This window comes from Balaenoptera borealis, assembly GCF_965194805.1.
Source record: "Balaenoptera borealis genome assembly, chromosome: 6".
NCBI classification, from domain to species: Eukaryota; Metazoa; Chordata; class Mammalia; order Artiodactyla; family Balaenopteridae; genus Balaenoptera; species Balaenoptera borealis.
Genome location: NC_138863.1, coordinates 89,177,699 through 89,199,056, shown reverse-complemented (window position 1 = coordinate 89,199,056; position 21,358 = coordinate 89,177,699). Strand labels below are relative to the sequence as shown.

General features: G+C 34.4%; 1 protein-coding gene across 1 annotated transcript in view; it reads right to left on the bottom strand.

The window, feature by feature from the left end:
* The window catches only part of LRP1B (LDL receptor related protein 1B), a 1,905,856-nt gene that overhangs the window by 654,490 nt on the left and 1,230,008 nt on the right, over positions 1-21,358 (bottom strand). The window contains exons 26-28 of the mRNA XM_082395829.1: positions 20,926-21,130; positions 11,849-12,013; positions 11,317-11,561 (exon numbers count right to left, since the gene is read on the bottom strand). Of these exons, the coding sequence (XP_082251955.1) occupies positions 11,317-11,561; positions 11,849-12,013; positions 20,926-21,130 (615 nt within the window). The remainder of the gene's footprint in view (positions 1-11,316; positions 11,562-11,848; positions 12,014-20,925; positions 21,131-21,358) is intronic.

The window sequence follows — 21,358 nt, the reverse complement described above, 5'->3', positions numbered from 1 at the left end:
TTTGGAAAAGAATGAAACGGGACCACTTTCTTACACCATAAACAGAAATCACCTCAAAATGGATTAAAAAGTTAAATGTAAAGCCTGAAATCATAACACTATTAGAAGAAAATATATGCAGTGTGCTCTTTGACTTTGGGTTCAGCAATATTTTTTTTTTGCATCTGTCTCCTCAGGCAATGGCAACAAAAGCAAAAATAAACAAATGGGACTATATCAAACTAAAAACCTTCTGCCCAACAAAGGAAACCATCAACAAAACAAAAAGGCAACCTATCAAATGAGAGAAAATATTTGCAAGTCATATATCTGATAAGGGTTAATATCAAAAGTATATAAAGAACTCATAGAACTCAATATCAAACCAACAAGCTGATTGAAAAATGGGCAGAAGTTGTGAATATACATTTTTCCAAGGAAGACATGCAGATGGCCAACAGGTACATGAAAAGGTGTGCAACATCACTAATCATCAGGGAAATGCAAATCAAAACCACAATCAGATATCACTTCATACCTGTCAGAATAGCTATTATCAAAAAGACAAGAAATAAAAAGTCTTGGCGAGGATGTAAACAAAAGTTAACCCCCATGAGCTGTTTTCAGGCATATTAATTGGTGCAACCTCTATGGAAAACAGTATGAAAGTTCCTCAAAAAATATAAAAGAGAACTACCATATGATACAGTAATTCTAATTCTAGGTGTCTTCAAAAAAATAAAAACATTAGTTCAGAAAGATATATACACCCCTATGTTCATTGCAGCATTATTTACAATAGCCAAGATACGGAAGCAACCTAAGTGCCCATCAGTAGATGAATGGATAAAGAAGATGTGGTATATATACAAAATGGAATATGACTCAGTAATAGAAATAATGTAATCTTCTCATTTGCAACAACATGGATGGACTTAGAAGATATTGTATTGATCTCAGTCAAATCAGTCAGAGAAACAAATTACTATATGTAGAATCTAAAAAACAAAATATAAAGACAAACAAAACAAAACAGAAACAGAGTCATAGATATAGGGAACAAAGTGATGGTTGCTAGAGGTCCAGGAGTAGGGGGTTGGATGAAATAGGTGAAGGGGATTAAGAGGTACAGATATAAGATATATGTCATTGGGTGTAAAATATATTATCTGGAATATAGCCATAAATATTTTAATAACTTTGTATGGTGACAGATGGCTATTAGCCTTATTGTGGTGACCAATTTTTAATGTATTCTATAAATGTCAAATCACTGTGTTGTACACCTAAAACTAACATAATACTGTGAACTAAAATTCAAAAAAAATAAATTAGTTAAAAAAAAAATCTTTGCTTCAAGAGAGGACACAGAAAAAGAGGGTGAACCCACTGGATGGGAGAAGGTGTGCATACTAAAGAAGAAACTCATACTTCCTCCATATTTACAAACAACTTCCTTTATAAGGTGAGGGGAGGGATGATGAAAAGTAAAACAAAGTAACTAAGAGAATTGTCCATCTGTCTATATCTATCTATCCATCCATCCGTCCATCCATCTGTCTGTCTTTCTATCATTTACTTAACAACACTTATACCGTGTTCACTATTTGCCAGGTATCTTCTGTGCTTTTAAGAGACTAATGCATTTTTATTAAACTATTAAATTTTATATTTGAAGAAATTAAGATAGATAAGGATCATGCTGCCAGGATATGACGAAGCTAGAATGTGAACCAGTCTGACTCCAGAATCTTCCTCTTGATTACTATGTCTCCTAAGCTGATTGCTATGAAGGTTGTCTTTCTTTGTATTTACATTTTGTTACTTAAGAATATAGTACTATTGTTTAATAAGTTATATTTTTTAGTAAAAAGACTTGGACATTTATACTAATATCTAGCCTCAGACATACTTAGGATCACTAGGACATATGCAAACAACTCCACTGAAATTGTTCTAAATAAAATTACAGCTGACCCTCCTCCAGGTTGCCAAATCTAATGAATACCGTGCTGTTATGTCTTTATCTTTCTTGACTTCTCTACAAGAGTTAACATTTTTGGCCACTGTCATCTTGAAACTCTTCTCTTACTTTTTTTGACTGTGCTCTCTTTTGGTTCTGGAATCCCTTGGCCACCGTCTTCTCAGCATCCTTCTTGCCTTTCTCTTGAATGTTAGTTTTCTCCAGGGTTCTGTCCTTGTCCTTTTCTCAGTTTCTGTACTATTCTTAGGAAATCTCATTTGTTTTCTTGTCTTCAACCTACAGTTGAGTGACTACAAAAGCTCTAGCTCCAGCCCAAACTCTTCTTGCCTTTATAACCCTGAATACTCAACTATGTCCCAGAGGTACCTAAAATTCCATATATCCAAAGTGTAAGTTTTCAGTTTATCCTTTAAATCAGGTGTTGGTAAACTTTGGCCTGCAGGCTAATACTGGTCCATGAGTTACTTTTTTAAATTGTAGGAAAAAAATAAAAAATAACATTTCATAACACATGAAAATTATATGAAATTTACATTTCATTGTCCATAAATAAAATGTTATTGAAACACAGCGATGCTCATTCAATTTTCATATGACTGCTGTTACACTACCTCAGCCAAGCTGAGTAGTTCAACAAAAACCATATGGCCCACAGGGCCTCAAACACTTACTATCTGGCCTTCCACAGAAAAAATTTGCTGACCTCTCCTTTATGTGGTCTCTATGTCACATTTTGATGGTGAAACCAATTACAGAAACCAGAAAAATAAAGACATCCCAAATTTTCCTTTTCTCCCCAAACTCCCCTACTCCACAAATCTCTATCACTATGTTTTACTGACTTCACCTCTAAGTATATCTCAACTCTACCATTCTCTCTGTCCTGGTATCAGCTATCTCCTGATCTACTGAAGTAGCATCCTTTCAGCCTCCTACTGTAGTTCTGTGTCTCTCTCCAGTCTGCCCCTTGTACAGATGAAGTCAAGTTTCAGCATGCACATCTGCTCTTTTCACTCCATTGACCAAATACTTTTAATGTTTTTCTCCTTCCTTTAGGGCAGTGGTTCTTAAGGCAGCATCAGCATTCCATGGGATTTGTTAAAGATGCAAAATCTCAAGTCATACCCCAGACCAACTGAATCAGAATATCTTGGGTAGAGGCCATAAATATGTGAGTTCATGATCCCTCTGGTAATTCTGATGCCCGTTTAAGTTTGACATCCCTGGAACCACTTATCCTAAAGGAGAAAAATAGAAATTTCTTTGTAAGGGGAGTTTTTAAGTCCCACCATGGTTTGATTCCAACCCAATCTTGTTTCCCATTTATTCCCTCCTTACTTCTAGCTGCTGTAACCTGCAAATGAGGAAATAAGAACCCAGAAGTTAATTAATTTGCCTCAGGTAACAAGGCTAGAGAGTGACAGAGGAAGGAACTGAATTAAGCTAAGCCCAAAGACCTTTTAGGACCACACGATGTTACTTTTTAAAATATATTTACTATACTCTTATTTTCAAAATATGTCCATAATAATAATAATTGATTGATCCTAGTTGTTAATTTAGTCTGTTTTCCTTCTAGACTACAAACTCCAAGAAGCTAAGAATTAGTTTGTCCCATGTGAATGTTGTCAGTAACACTTGACTCTCTACTGCCATCTGGAGATTTGCTATAACAATTCCAAGGAGAATCTCAAAAAATAAGAACTCAGTCTTCTGCCTTTAGAGCACAGTGGTTTAGGCAAGAACTCTGGGGTCACGCTCCCTGAGGTCAGATAACTGGGCAATCATCCTGTGGCTATTAGACCTTGAACAAATTACCTAGAACTTCTCTGCCTTAGGTTCTTTATCTGTAAAACTGGATTGCTAATAATCATCTTCATGGAATTACAATGAAAATTAGTGTATTAGGTGATATTATTATAGTTATTAATATTGTTCTTATAAAGGGCTTAGCTAGACTCTGTAGTTAACACAAATAAATAAATGATACTCCTTTACTCAAATATTTTATTATCTACGTGGGTAACTAAAACAGAATTAGGAAAATATTAAATAACCATACATGTTCTAAGTACTGAGATAGTTCTTATGGTGTTAACCATGAATGTGAAGCAGATAAAATCTGAATTATACAAACATTTATGTGGCTTTGAAGTGAGAAAGCCTCTCAGAAAAAGATTTTTCCTGCAAATCTTTGTGCAGATTGAGAGTAATACCTGTAAAGCACTAAATAAAACATGATATAAGTGTGTACCTTTCTTATTTTTACAAAGTCATGATGATGAAACCATTTTTACTAGTGCTTAATCATGCAAGACCAGATCTCATTATCCAAACACAAACTAACATATGGCTCAAGAAGGGTTTATCATAAAACCTTTATGATGATTTTGTGTTGTTTTTTTAATATACTCAAAATTTATTCAATTAATAACTGTGTTTTTCTGATAAAAATATATTTGGACTAGATGGCTTCATAAATGTAAATTATTCATTTTTACTTTAAAGGGAAACTTACAATTTTGATGTTCTTGCTCATTAAAAAAGTAACAAATATGTTTATTTATGGAACTTCCCTCTGTGCTAAGGAAACAACATTCTCCCCATGTATTTATTCAGTAAATGGCCATAAGTATCAACTACATGCTATATATTCCCAATATATACCAGATACAGAAAATAGAAAATTTAGGTTAGAGTGCCCAGTTATGTGCAATTAGTGGAACAGAGTGAATATATATCTTCCAAAGCATATGGAGATACAATGTGATTATACTAAATTATAATACAATGTATATAAAATTCTAGTTCTGAATTTCCCAGTATTTCATATTCAAATTTTTGTCCTCAGTCCCTACGGTTGCTGTCACAATAAAACTATTACTCTGTGTCCTTCCTACTTTACTCTAGACTTTCTTGCTTTACTTTTTTGGCACAGGAGATATTATATATCCAAACCACCTGCCTGACCTCCAATTTCCCCCTCTTTAATATCATCTTCACTTTAATATCATAACTTCATGGCTAATACATAAATCCTAAGTGTCATTTCTATGACTAGAAATATTTGGATTTGGCACCAAAATCAAAGGCAAGAAAAGTAAAAATAAACAAATGGGACTACATCAAACTAAAAAGCTTCTGCACAGCAAAGGAAACCATCAACAAAACAAAAGGGCAGTCTACTGAAGGGGAGAAAATATTAGCAAATCATATATCTGATAAGGGGTTAATATCCAAAATATATAAAGAACTCATAGAACTCAATATCAAACAGACAAAAATCTGATTAAAAAATGGGCAGAGGCTCTGAATAGCCATTTTTCTAAGAAAGACATACAGATGGCCAACAGGCATATGAAAAGGTGCTTGTCATCACTAATCATCGGGGAAATGCAAAATCAAAGCCACAATGAAATACTACCTCACGCCTGTCAGAATAGCTATTATAAAAATGACAAGAAATAACAAGTGTTGGTGAGGATGTGGACAAAAGGGAACCCTTGTGCACTGTTGGTGGGCATGTTAACTGGTGCAATCACTATGGAAAATAGCATGGAAGTTCCTCAAAAAATTAAAAATAGAACTACCATATGATCTAGCAATTCTACTTTTGGATATTTATCTAAAGAAAATGAAAAGACCAACTTGAATATATACACCCTTATGTTCATTACAACATTATTTACAAGAGCCAAGAGATGGAAAAAAGCTAAGTGTCCATTGATGGAGGAATGGATACAGAAGATGTGGGACGTGCATGTGTGTGTGTGTCTGTGTATGATGTAATATTATTCATAAAAATGACAGAAATCCTGCCATTTCTGGCAACATGGATGAACCTTGAAGGCATTATGCTAAGTGATATAAGTCAGCTGGAGAAAGGCAAATACTGTATGATATCACTTATATGTGGAATTTAAATAACAAAAACAAAAACACCAAGCTCATAGATACAGAGAACAGAACAGACTAACAGATTGGTGGTTGCTGGAGATGGATGTGAGTGGCAGGGGGGAGGCAGAGTTTGCCCACTGAAATAGATGAAGAAGGTCAAAATGTACTAACCTCCAGTTATAAAGTAAATAAGTCATGGAGATGTAATATACAGCATGATGATTATAGTTAATAATACTGTATTGTATGTTTGCAAGTTGCAAAGAAAGTAGATTAAAAAATAAATATAGAAATAATATAAGAAAGACAATGATCTAATTTTCATTGGGGTTCAGTGATGCTATTGCTTCTTGGAAGGGCTTATGTTCATGTATTTGTTTCTGGCAACTACAAAAGGTTATATAACTTGCTAACAGCAACAATAAAACCCAAGACTATAAAATATGGAAAATGATATTTATGGATAGATACATGCCTTAAAATTATTAGTGACAGAATAGAAATGAACTAAAATCAAACTAAGTATCCAAAATAGACAAATAATTGGGAACATTTTTGATAGTCACATGTGATGTGAAAATACGTAGTTATTAAAAACGAGATAAGGCATCAATGATAGCAAGAGAGTTGCTAATGCTAAGGGTAAAAAGGAAGATACAAAATTAAAAATAAAGCATGATATTAAATATGAAGGAATACAAATGCTTTCTTAATTTAGCAAAGAATGAATCATGGACTATGAAGTTGGGCACGCTCATTGAAACCCTGGTACTGCCTGCCTTTCAATGAGATTTATTACTCTGAGTCAGGTTACTTTACTTCCCTGAGCTGCAGCTTCCTCATAGAAAGTGGGAATAACTACCTTGTTTGATGGCTCTGATGATTAGGAAGAAAAAGTAAAACCTAAATGGCACGTAGTAGTTCATCAACAGATAGTGAAAATTTTGTTTATTATTGTGTTATTCAATACCTCTGTTGAAATAACCAGAAGAAACAACATGGAAATGTTTGTTGCTCTGGGAACTGGAAAAATAGGTTTACTTTTTTTCTGTTCCCTGTTTTTCTACATTCTATAACTTACTGGTAATGAGCAAATATTATTTTATGATGTTACATAAACATTCCTGTTACTAACATAACCATAATTTTTATGTCATGCACTAGTGTATGAGGAGTGGTGATAGATGGTAACCTGAATGTAGAGAAAAGAGATTTGATAATCTACTTATTGGACTGCACCTGGATTCTCTTGATAAATCAATCATATTGCTCTCCTTCAGATTGTGTTTCACATTTTTATTGGCATTTTTCATATAAAAATTGATATGATTATAAAAGTATGATATTAAGGCCATTATGAATTATTTACATATGAGAAAATGTGTTCAAAACTGTCTTAAAAACAGTAATGTAACATAAATTTCAACAAAAGGAGGCTAGGAAAATGATATGATCACAACAACTGTTACTTTTTAACAGTTGACTTATATTTATATAAACACAAAGCACTGATTATGTATGAGACACCATTCTAAGATCTTTTCACATAATAACTCATGTTTGATATGCTTATATTAAATGATGATTAACTCATGTTTACTAGATGTTATGATGTAAATACTATTATCTCAAGATGAGGAAACTGAGGCACAGAGAGGTTAAGTAAACTGCCCAGCATCAAACAACTAATAAATCATAGGGATAGGATTTGAACCCAGGCAGCTGGACTCTCAAGGCCATGCCATTAACTCTAAGTTCTTATACCATAAAAAAAATTAGATTTAAAATACCCACTAGTGCTCCTTTATTTCATATGTTTATGCTTTGATTTATTTCTTCTTAATCCCATACAACAACAACATTAGACACCAAAAAAAAATCTAAACTAGATTTTCTTTTTTAAAAATTCTAAGGGTACAATTACCAAACTGGAAACTTACGCATATAACGAACGCTTACTTGTAAGAAAACTGGTGTTAAAACTTTAATTAATTTCCTACTTGGAGGATTAGATAACTTCAAAGAATATTTTTAACCTTTATTTCTTTAATTTGTGAGACATACATTTCAATTTTATAAAACCGAACGTCATGTACATTTCAATTTTATAAAACCTAACGTCATGTATTTTTAAAATGTATCAGTTTTCATGAACCTCACGTGATTATTCACCAGAAAACAGGGGGCTATTATTGTACTTGTGTTAAAGCTGAACCTTTGTCACCATTTTCATTGTAATTCTACCCTTGGGAATAAAACACTCAGTAGATTTCTGCATCTTCCCACCTACACCCCCCAGCAGTGAAAGCATTAATTCACTGAAGCAGATAAACAAAATGGATAATGATTGTTATATGCTCAGTGATCCTTACAATGGGGAAAAGTAGAATGTTCTCTGATCATTCTCAAATTTGGAAACTGACTGAATTTCCTTTAGGAAATAGCAAGTTCTCATCATAGGTGGCATTCTCTCTAGTAGACTAGAGACTAGAATATCTGCCCTGAATTCTGGGAAAATATGTTACATTAGATCCATATAGTAAAAACTTCCTTATTTTATGCGAAGTGGAGAAGTCACATATAAATCATCTTTTAAGTAAAGATGTCAAGAAAATCTCCCCTCAACCAAATGAGTTACACTGAATGTCTCACTTCCTTTCTATATATATGAAATTGTCAGAAAAGCTCGGAAGTATCATGTTTCTTCCCTTTCTATGAATTTGCTAGGGATCATAACAACATGTGTAAATCAGACAGTTATTAAATGAAATACAATGATTCTATTTTGAGGGAGGGAAAAATATAATACATAGACCCAGGCCATTTTTCATGGTCCAATTCATTTAAATTTTTCCAAACATAAAAATTAAAGTTCCCACAAAAGACAGAAAAATGTGGGTACAAAACCATATAAGTACACATTTTTGCATTTATAACAATTAAAACCAATCCCATAAGTGTTTATGACTAGATACTCCTCCATACTGATGTAAGGTTTTAGAGAAGAATATCTTTTTTTTTTTCCATGAAGAGCTCCTCTTTTACATTTATTATTTTGATTATATTTCTTTTTTTTTTCCTTTTTTTGTTTTTCTTTTTTAACATCTTTATTGGAGTATAATTGCTTTACAATGTTGTGTTAGTTTCTGCTGTATAACAAAGTGATTCAGCTATATGCATACGTATATCCCCATATCCCCTCCCTCTTGCATCTCCCTCCCACCCTCCCTATCTCACCCCTCTAGGTGGTCACAAAGCACCAAGCTGATCTCCCTGTGCTATGCAGCTGCTTCCACTAGCTATCTATTCTACATTTGGTAGTGTATATATGTCAGTGCTATTCTTTCACTTCGTCCCAGCTTACCCTTCCCCCTCCCTGTGTCCTCAAGTCCATTCTCTACATCTGCACTTTTATTCCTGTCCTGTCCCTAGGTTCATCAGAACCTTTTTTTTTTTATTCCATATATATGTTGGCATACTGTATTTGTTTTTCTCTTTCTGACTTACTTCACTCTGTATGACAGTCTCTAGGTCCATCCACCTCACTACAAATAACTCAATTTCATTTCTTTTTATGGCCGAGTAATATTCCATTGTATATATGTGCCACATCTTCTTTATCCATTCATCTGTCAATGGACACTTAGGTTGCTTCCATGTCCTGGCTTTTGTAAATAGTGCTGCAATGAACATTGGGGTGCATTTGTCTTTTTGAATTATGGTTTTTTCAGGGTATATGCCCAGTAGTGGGCTTGCTGGGTCATATGGTAGCTCTATTTTTAGTTTTTTTAAGGAACCTCCATACTGTTCTCCATGGTGGCTGTATCAGTTTACATTCCCACCAACAGTGCAAGGGGGTTCCCTTTTCTCCACACCCTCTCTAGCACTTATTGTTTGTAGATTTTTTTGATGATGGCCATTCTGACCGGTGTGAGGTGATACCTCATTGTGGTTTTGATTTGAATTTCTCTAATGATTAGTGATGTTGACCATCCTTTCATGTGTTTGTTGGCAATCTCTATGTCTTAGAGAAGAGTATCTTCTTTATTGTACTAGTGGCATATTCTGGTCAGAATCATGATTTCTTGCCTTATTTCAATTTAGTTACATCCAGTATATTTATTGAATACCTATTAGGCACAAAAATGACTAAGCTGTTTTCTCCCTTTAATGTCCTCATGCTTTGCAGGTCTGTAGGATGAAAGGAGTAGAGGAGCTAAGGGTAATAGGAAAGGATTAACGTGACTGCTCACATAATTTAGGGTGTGTAGAAAATCCCATGTGACAAAGAAGGATCAATTACATAAGAAAATTAAAAGTGAGAAATTTCTAGTTTCTGGAAAGATAACTAGATTTAATCAGAGTAAGTCAGAGAGAGAGCACAGAAAATTTTAGCAATGAGGACATTTTGGTAGGAGAAATAGTTTCAAGGGAGAATTAAGGCCAAATATTGAAGAAAGGCACAGGACAGACATAGAATTTTTCAACCACAGAGGTGAGTATTTTTAATCAAGTCTAAAATAAGACAATACCACATGAATTTAAAATAAGTCTTGAAGTGTGGTCCATAAGACCAGAAATGCCAAGGAAGTGGAAGATCTGCTTACTCTACACTGAAAGAGGGAGAAAAGGAGAAAAAGTATCCTCTTTGAGAAAGAGCTTGTCATTTGAGTATCATAAGTCTCAAACAAAAATATGCTAATGATAATGGGTACATTATTTGCATTGGAATGAGATTTCCATATGTTATGACATATATCATGATGAGGAAGAGTCAGGTAAGAGGTATAAAAGAATGAGCTGATGTTACACCGAATGGCCATGGTACCCTGGGGATAAAAAAACAAAAAAGAAAGAAAAAGAAATGTGAGGCTTAGAATTAACTCTGACAAGGATTGAGTGGAGGAAATGAAATCACAAAACCAAGGTAGAGATTACTATTGACCAAAATGTGGAATACATGTGGATAGGTAACACACATGTCCATATGAACTGAATTCTCTTAAAATAGAAAAGCTCAAAGCAGATGGTTTATCCTTTATTATACACTATTCCCTCTCTTCCCAATATACTGCACAGTGACCATTTGGGGGCCAACATAAATGTGTCCTTGGTGTCTTCCTTTAATTTACTGATCATATTTAGGTAATAGACTCCAAATCGGAAGACATTCCACAGCTTCCCACAGTATCTTTTACTGATGCAATAGCAGTGACTAAAAATTGGGGGACTTGGGTTAAAACACTTAATTTCTAAGATTTCTCTATTTGTGTGTAAAATAAATAAAAAGCAAAGAAAAAAATTCTGAGCTAATTAAAATAAAGGCTGGCACCACTTCCATCATACAATACATAAAATATTAATAACTGTTAACTTACAAAAGTTATTTTACAGTTTGAATATTATATGATTAAGGTAAAAATATTTCTGGTGGTTAATTCATAACAAGCACTTACCCTGTGGCTGACGACTGGGATGGTATATCTGAAGGTCAAATGGCTGTGCACTAGTTTTCTGAATCACACTGACATTCTGCCCTGTCCACTTATTGGCTTTTGACAATGTGTTGGTCCTCCAGTCCGTCCAATAGACATCACTCCCATATAGAGACACAGCGAAGGGATGAGAAAGGTATTCATGACCTCGGATGATTTCTATCATGCCTGTTCCATCATACAGGGCTGAATAAATGGCATCTGACCTACAGAAAAGGAAACGCATCAGTAGTATATCAAAACTCATTCAAAGAGTCCAGTGATGTGCTTATACTATTTAGATAAATGACAAAAAATTTGCATAAAAAATATTTTATGGGCCTGTATCTGATTTGTAGAAACATTAAAAAAAGCCATCATAAGGAAAACAAACAAAAATCACCACTGATGTCAATGTGTGTATACATGATACGTGCACATGAGAACAATTTTTATTTTGTAAACATTATCTGAGGAAGGTAACAGAAAATAAAGAAAAAATCATTTTCTAAACCTGGCATCTGTCCAAACTATCCTTTTTTCAAAGTGGTCCACAGTGAGTCCATTAGGCCAAGCCCCTGTTTTCATGTCTTTGTAGATGGTTTTTCTCCCAGCACCACTCATGGAGGCAGATTCAATGCGAGGAAAGTTGGCATCCCAATCTGTCCAGAAAAGAATTCTGAAGAAAAGGAAAGAATGCTCTTGTTTCAGTCATTCATTTCACAAATATTTATGGAGTGTCTATGACATGCTAGGCACTGTCTAGGTAAACAATCACAAGAGAAACAGATGCATTATCTACCCTCACAGGGCTTAGAGTCCAGTGGGGGAGACTAAATAAACACATGAATATAAAATTACAGCAGCTGAAATATGTTCAAGAATAATTTTCTTATGATAGAGAATAGCATGTGCGTGATCTACTTAGAGAAGGTAATCAGGAAAAGAAAGCACTTTGAGGAGGTAATATTTACACTGAATCTGAGAAATGAGGAGAGCAGTATAAAGAGGAGGACATGAAAAATAAACAGCAGATACAAAAGCCCTAATGGGGGAAAAAAGTGGGTGACTGAGGAACAGAAATAAGGCCAATGTATCAGAAACGGGGCAGTGAGGAGGAAAGGGGAAGAAGGTGAGGTTGAAGAGGGTGATCTTATGGATCTTGCAGGGTAAAGTAATTATTTGGGATTTTATTCCAAGGGAATAAGAAGCACATTTAAGCAGGGGAGAAACATGATGTCATATACAAGTGGATTATAGAGAGGCAGGAGAATGGGTACATCAGGTGGTTATTTTAAAGGACCAGGCAAAGACGGTAGTGGTTTGGGATATGGTAATAGCAGTGAAGTGAATGGATTCAAGGAATATTTTGGAGGTAGAACTAAGTGCCAGGACTAAATGATAATTGGATGTAGGGAATGAAGTAGAGAACAGAAGCATGGATGACTGTCAGTTTCTTGTTTTGGCATACTCAGAGTAAGGACAGGCAGAGGGTGGGCAGGGAATCTATTAAGTGAAATGGGGAAAATGGAAGAGAAACAGATTTTAATAGCTGGGAATTGAGTGTGCATGGGTGTGGATAGCAATTGAAAGTTTAGTTTTGAATTTTTGGATCTTGAGATGTTAAGACATAAAAAAGGAGATTTCCAGGAACCTGTGTGGTACACCAAGGTGAAGTTCAGTGAAGGTGGCAGAGTTGGAGACATGAATTTGAAAGTATTCTGCATGGAGATGATATTTAGATTCACATGACTGGAACAGATCATATGACAGAGGATACAGAGGGGAAACAGAAGGATATCATATATTTTGATTTATACAAACATGCAGGTGTTATAATACAATTTATTTTTTACTAAATACTACTTGTAACTCTACAAATTCATGGTGTATAAACAGTTCCACACGATAGGCATCAAATGTTTCATGTTGTGCATTTGATTTCTAAGGCTATTAGGTAATAGATAGTTTATGTTTCATTGACTGTGGCCTAAACTGCTGATGCATGTTTCTATAGTATTATAATATAGTTACACAACAATTCCACAATTATTACAACTAGCTAATGTTTGAGTGCTTACTATACGTTAAATACTATTTTCAGAGCTTTATATAGATTATCTCATTTAATCCACCATGAGACCATGGCTAAAGTTATCCATGTTTTACAGATGAGAAAACAAGCTTAGAGAAGTTAAATTACTTGACCAGGTTACATGGCCAGCAAGTGGCAGATGGAATTGGGAAACTGGATAGCTTAACTTCTGTTCTCATGCTTTTAACATCTAACTCTTTAATATCATGTCACTAAATAAAATAACAAAGGGAAAGCATTTGGTACTGGAGTAGGAACATGGTTGGTAATCAATAAATGGTAGTTGCCTTCTCTACCTTGGTAGTAGAACCAACCCAATGGACAGCATGGAGACTTGGGGAGGGAAAATGCAAAGAACTGGAGAGACAGTGACAGTCCAACAAATTTTCCTATTATCAGTTCTGACAACATTTTGGTCAGAAGTGGTAAAGTTACTGGTAAAAATAAATTTGTTTTCATTGTAATTGTATATAGCCTTGCTATTTTGCAATTCTTCCATTACTATGAATGATCCTTAGGTATATGAATTTGGTAGATATCTTGGAAAAATGAAACAATCCTCTGGAACAAAATTCAATTCAAACTTTCTTCTCTTTTAAAAAATTTATTATATCCATTTAAGGAAATGTGGAGTAATGTAAACTAAGTATTCATTATGACTTCAGTTTTTGAGAGGTATATAATCTCTTATAGGATATGGGAATTACAAATATGAAATGATTAGAAGACAATACAAAACATTATAGAATAAATTTAATAAGTATGTGTGCTAAAGGCATGTGTGGTCAAGAAGATATTGACCTTCTTGATGAGCAGGTTCCCATACAACTTAAGTACTAGACCTTCAAAAAAATGTCATTAAATAATTGTGTCAGCGTTGAATGGTGGCAATGCATATGTTTTTGCATCAGACAAGCTTGGAATCAAATTTTCGATCTGTCACTGACTCCAGCGTACTTAATCTCAGCCTCTGTTTGCTCATCTGTAAATAAAAACTCTAATAGTACCACTGATCGGAGTATTTGATGAGGTAATGGATGTAAACAATTTAGCACACAGAATGGCTAGCACATAGAAACATTTGTGTTTACACAAGCATCCACACACATATTCAGAGAGAATATTCTTTTAAAGGCAAAATTCAAAGTCATTCCAAACTATTAAAGAAATGGAGAGAGAGAGAGACAGACAGACAGACAGACACAGACACACACACACACACACACACACACACACACACACACAGAGGGAGAGAAAGAATGAGAATTAATACTAATGTCAATGTTTAAATGTTACAACAGCATGTATGTGAAGGTAGATTAGTTTTATAAAGTAAGCATGAGTCAAAGCCATGAGAAAAAAATTCAGAGGAGTAGGTCATAGAATAGGTTTATCTCACAGAATATCTCTTATAAAATGAGCTTATATTTAAAAAAAAAAGTTTTTGTTTCATTAGCATCTTTAGGAGTTTCCATAGCTCTGGTGGTGGGAGTATATCCACAAAAACAATATCTAAATCATTCATCGTTTAACCACCAAATATTTGAATAAGTTACATAAACTGTTGGGGAAGGATAAAGATGAACATTAATATATCAGAGGACAATGTATTTATAATTGTTGAAGCTGGGTGATAGATACGAGGGAATTTATTTTACAATTCCTTTTATTTTGTATATTTAAAAATTTCTAAAATAAAAGTTTAAAAGTGTAACTAACCCAAAATTAAGTAAATAGATAATTTTTAAAAATGTACCAGAGAACATTTATAAAATCTTATTGTTGGGAATTTTTTTCTGAAAAGACTAAAGTTTAAGAATAGGATTGTTTTGTATGAGAAAGTGCTAATTATCTGGAAATATCAGTACTATATATTGCTTCTAAGTTATCACATATGTAATCTGTTCTAATTAAATAAAAAATAAAACAAAGGTTAATTAATATAAAGCTGGTAGGCTATTTGGTTAAGTAGTTGAATGCCTTTCTTGAAAATGATGAATATGAAATGAATTACGTGTCTCACTTCAAATTTAATTTTGGATGCACACAACTTTTCACTGACACCAGGTTGTTACTTATCAGCTTCCCTTTAAACGTAACATTAAAAAATTAAGGTTATTTGAAGAAACAAGACCAACCTAGCATCGATTAAATTTATGATGATATCTTGACAAACAAGGTAAAGTAGAGAGATTTCCAAGTTTGAAAAAGATTAGGAAAAATAATCCCTGAAGACAAACACAGTGAATTTGAGAGTCATAGGTAGTCTGAGTATGTGTGGATAAGATCCCACTAGATCTAGAGAACATTGTACTCCACACTCTGGATTGATGACCCAAAGACTTCTGAAACACTGTCTTTTGCCTGTATAACAAATAGAGAATTGGTGTCTCTCTTTTAACTTTCTACCTTCTTCTGCCTTATGTGGTTGCAGCAATTCCCAACATGCATATAAGTAACCCTGCAATTCTGCATGCTCTATATGTAGGTTTACCAGAAACAGACACTGTAGACTTTCAAATGCATGTTTCCAGTGGACAAGAATGTATGGCTTGGGACACTCTGAGGAATTATAAAATAAGCGGTCCCTTCATTTCTTCACTAAACATAGCAGCATTAAGCTGTTTCTTCTGCAGTGGTCACTAGAGTCCTATCTTTTGTTAATTTAGGTGGGAAATTTCCAACACTTTTTATAAAATACATGTGCTAGAATTAGTTCCCCTAAAAATGTTCTTAACCTTGACAATAGTCAGTTAACAATCAATTTTAAAAGTTGATTTCAAGGATCATTGTTTCATAAAATTCTAGGCACTCTTTTGTACACTTTACAATGTGGTATTTTAAAAGAATCATTTTTCCCTTATTACTTTCTTTTTATGGTTAAAATGTATTAGCATTTCAATGACTGCATTATTTCTTCAAGTATACAAAGACTGGATATCCCTTCTTACAGGACTTATGGAAATGTTCAACCATGATTGCTTTTAAAAAAGAGACTACAGTCTACTGGTTCTATAGTTCCTGCATTCACAGGTTAGTCTGTATCAGGATTAAATAGGGTAAATGGACCATGAACAACTTGTACCATTACGGGCATGAAAGAGCTATTATAATCTATCAGGTCAAGGTGCAGAAGGTGAAAATAAAGGATCTTGGCAAAAAAAAGAGGTTACTTATCTATAATCTTTAGGCCTTCTGAAACCAACAATGTTATTAGTTTCATTTAGAAATGCTCCCAGATAAAATTAAAATTTTATTTAGATGTCTCACTAGTCTTCACAATTACTATATCTGCTTTCACCAACTGCAATGGTTATAGCAGAGTCCATTTATTACGACAAATGAAAACTAAATATCAGCAAAGAAGCAGGAAGACACCATGCAGTTACAGGAGCATAAAAGCAATGAAAGTTCAAGAACTGAAGTGAGTACCCTGTAGATTCTGAACTCCCTGGTGCTTGTTACTCCCTAATAATAAGCTTGATGTTTAGAGGAGATTCATGTACTCTTTCAGGTCACCTCAGCAATAAGTGTATTCCTTTAAAATGGAATGAAAGAAAAATAGCTCCTCCCTAAGATTCCCAATTTAGCATCTTGGAATAACTTGTCACTTGGGACACTGGGTCAAAACCCAGAATACTGAAGGAATGTGACATGATAGCAAACATGTCTTATAATGTAAAATGAAGGTCTGTGGATTCTATGTTGAGGAAGCAAAGTATTGATTAAAACATTTCTTTTTTGAGATTTGTAAAAAAAGGTCACAAAGACCTTGACTGCTTCAGAAGATCATGTGATGTAAACGTGTTTTATGGGGTTAATGTTATAGCCTGCTTTTTATCTCAGCTGTGCTGAGGGAACAAAGTGGCTGGTTGCAAACTTTTTCTTTCATTCATTATTGTCAAAGAAGATGATAGTATTGCCCATTATTGTATTTTACTGTATACTTCACTCTTTAAGGTGTATCCTTGAGTTCCAGTAAGTTTCATGTAAATTAAAGGGCTATTCATATGCATTAATTTATTGAACAAGCACTTTGAGCACAATTATATATATCAAGGGCAGTGAAGGATTTCATAGACATGGAAGCAACTCTGCCATCAGAAAGCTTATGATCTAGTAGGAAAGGTAATAGCATTTACACAAACCACATTTCTCGAAAAATTATCCAGTGGGTTTATCCTAAAATAAAAATTTTCAAAAACTGTTTAAATGTCTTTGGAGCTCCTATAATTTTGATTCACAGCTTTTTTACCTATTTCATCAATAATGTGAGAAATAGGGAAATACTTATTTTTACTAGTCTCTCAGCCTACTTTATGAAAGGTCCAATGTTTAAAAATGTCTATGAACTTTTCACCAAAATATCCCATAAACCTGAAAATAAATTTTAATATTTGCACTACATTTAAAAAATTTAATTGCTAATTTTAAATTTAAATTTACAACTGGGCTCTAAAGGTATTTACATGAACCTCATATTTAACCATTGTCAATCCTTTATAAAATAATTTTTAATAATAAAAATTCTATCATATCATATGATACCAAAACCTGTCAAACTTTTAATTTATTCCTAGAGTTAGTGAATTGGTACTGCCATTTGAACTTTGGTCATTTACACCAGAAACAATTTTACAAGTGTTATTTCTTCACCCATTAAATAAAATTATTACCACTGTAATTATCTTAATTAGCCTCACAATTTCATAGTAGCAATGGAGGACATCAACTTTCTCAGGAGCATTATCAAGTTTTCCCTCCTCAGAGACTAGCTTTCTATACTAACTTTCAACTCTTAGAGAACATTTTACTTCTGGAAATCCCCTTATATCACTGAAATAGTGCCTGATATTTTCATTTAAATAGCATTTGTGGGTTGCGTGTCTTTTGCATTTCTGTTTTCTTTTTCTCTTCTCAGGTTGGCTATTCCCCAAACAAGCTGAGATAAATAAGTTTATTCTAAGCATTGTCAGTTCCAAGCTACAGGAAAAGAAGCTTCAATTCCCAGATCTACTGCTTTGCTTGATCAGACTATTTTCAAAATTTTTATACACCTGTTTTATTTATTTGTTTTTACTCTCTGTGTGCCGTTTGTTTTTTTGGGAAGCAGTTCTCCTACCATGTTGGTATACTTGCTAAAATTACAACTTTCTCCAAAATACCACTTTCCCTTATACAGAAAGTTCCTCATGCAGATAAGGTGCTAGTACAACGTAGATAGGTCAAATAGGTGAAAAGTTCACACCAGTAGCTGTTACACTGAGGGTAAAAACCTCTGTTGATGATGGACCTCTGTGGGAAGTAAAGGGTCAAGATTGGCAATCTACTCGTAACCTCAGGGAGAGTCTGTTTGAAAAAGGGAATTTCTCATTAGACACAGATGACCTCTTCCTAGTGAACTGTTATTACAGGAGGTAATGAGTGAAATGGGCAAAGCGTAAACCATGTAAACTGGAGGACATACCTCCAGGCTAAAAGATACAACTGCCTTACTTCACTCTGTATGACAGTCTCTAGGTCCATCCACGTCACTACAAATAACTCAATTTCATTTCTTTTTATGGCTGAGTAATATCTCATTGTATATATGTGCCACATCTTCTTTTCCATTCATCTGTCGATGGACACTTAGGTTGCTTCCATGTTCTGGCTATTGTAAATAGAGCTGCAATGAACATTGGGGTGCATGTGTCTTTTTGAACTATGGTTTTCTCAGGGTATATGCCCAGTAGTGGGATTGCTGGGTCATATGGTAGTTCTATTTTTAGTATTTTAAGGAACCTCCATACTGTTCTCCATAGTGGCATGGACTTATATACACTACCAAATGTAAAATAGATAGCTAATGGGAAGCAGCCGCATAGCACAGGGAGATCAGTTCAGTGATTTGTAACCACCTAGAGGCGTGGGGTAGGGAGGGTGGGAGGGAGATGCAAGAGGGAGGGGATATGGGGATGTATGTATATGTATAGCTGATTCACTTTGTTATAAAGCAGAAACTAACACACCACTGTAAAGCAATTATACTCCAATAAAGATGTTAAAAAAAAAAAAAAAAAGATACAATTGCCGCTCTGTTGATTGTGGCCGGATCTCCCTACTTTTTTGAAAGAAGCCAGAAATCCAGAGTTGTATGCAAAATCTTTCAATATTTTAAATTTTGGCAACTAATTCAAATAAATGTCAAACTCTGTGGAAGATAAAACAAACACAGCAATGAGAGTTGCCAGTTCGGAGCCTTGCTCTAGACAAGCTGCCTTATCCCTTTAATTTCTGTATCTGAATTGAGTAAAAGGAAAACAAACAGACTTCCCAATCTATTGATTTCTGGGTCTTGGGCATAAACCAGTACACAAAGCAGAGAGTGTGGGCCAGGAAGCTGACTTAAACACAAGGCTCCCTTTTCTCTCTTCTACATCTCATTAAAGTCCCTCCTGGCTGACTCCCCCCTCGCCTTGGTCCTCCCTAGATTTTGTATTACTTAAAGGTACAGAGCCAAAAAAAAATTTCCTTTCTACCATCCTTTAGACTTGACAATGATTTGGGATTAACAAAATAAATACCAAATAAATAAACAATTAACAGCAATAGCAAAGCATTCTCATGTAGATGAGTTATATATGATCTTCTACATTTTCCCAGCTCCTCAAAACAACCTAATTATAAAGAAATTATTATCCCTGATTTACAAAAGAGAAAACTGAAATCTAAGGGAAGATAATACACGTGAGTAGATTTCCCAGAGGATAAATGACTGAGCAGCTCTGGAACCCTTGTTTTCTAGCTCCAAATCCACTGTCTCTCTTCTGCTCTTTCAGAAAGGAACACAGGGAAACAGTGGGGGCAATAACCTGAATTATACATTTGACCTTGTTTTCCAGAATCATGTGTCTTGTCTTTCAAATATCCCAAAAGTTAGCATCTCAATACTGGACTCTTGCAAGCTTATTCTAATTTTCTTTCAAACTAACTCCAAGTATATACAAATATCAATACAAATAAAGGGTGAGGTGGTTAACATCTGTGACTGTTTGGACCAAAGACTGGTCCACGGTTTGCAACCCTTAGAAACAATTACAGCATCTCTTTGGCAGGTCAAAAAGAAATTCATTAAATTATTGCTTCAAAATAGAGTTACAATAGCTTCCAAAAGGGTGTAATGCCCATATTTAGAAAAAAAAAGTTCTATCCTCTAAAAGTACCTATGTAAGCAATCCTATAACAAAATTCATGGTAACAAACTAAAACTGGTTGAGATATATCTATATCTATATAGATATATATACACACACAAATTATGTATGTATATAATTGTATGTGTACATATAAACACACACATACATACACAACTATGCACAAGTATATACACACACATATTTACATGCATAAAATAAGCACTATGACTCATAATTTATGAGATAATTGAATTCAGTATTAATTTGAAAGATTATTTTTTATGCCAAAGTGAATCTGTGAAAGGCAAACTTCTTTACCCATATCTTGGGTCCAAAGCGATGGCCCTGGGGTGTTCCATAGCTCCTGCTATGAGTGTAGTTCTCAAGGAACCATCTAGTTTGGCCACTTCGATTTGGTCCAGATTGCTGTCTATCCAGTATATGTTGCCTGCTATCCAGTCAACTGTTAGTCCTTCTGGGGTAGCCAGGCCATGCTCCACAATCACTTCAATAGCACTGACACCTACAAAAAAAGAGAAACCAACACTTGCACCCATTCAAGGAACCTGTTAAGCGCAAAGGAAAAGGCCTACTTATTAGCAATATGAAGTATTTAACATTATATTAACCTTGAGAGATACAGTGCAAAAGTGTTACCTGGCACAGAGGAAACTAAGAAGGCCCCAAATTTAGAATCACTGATCTTTCCCAGCAGAGTTTTTTAATCTCTTAAATCCTTTCAGTGACAGTA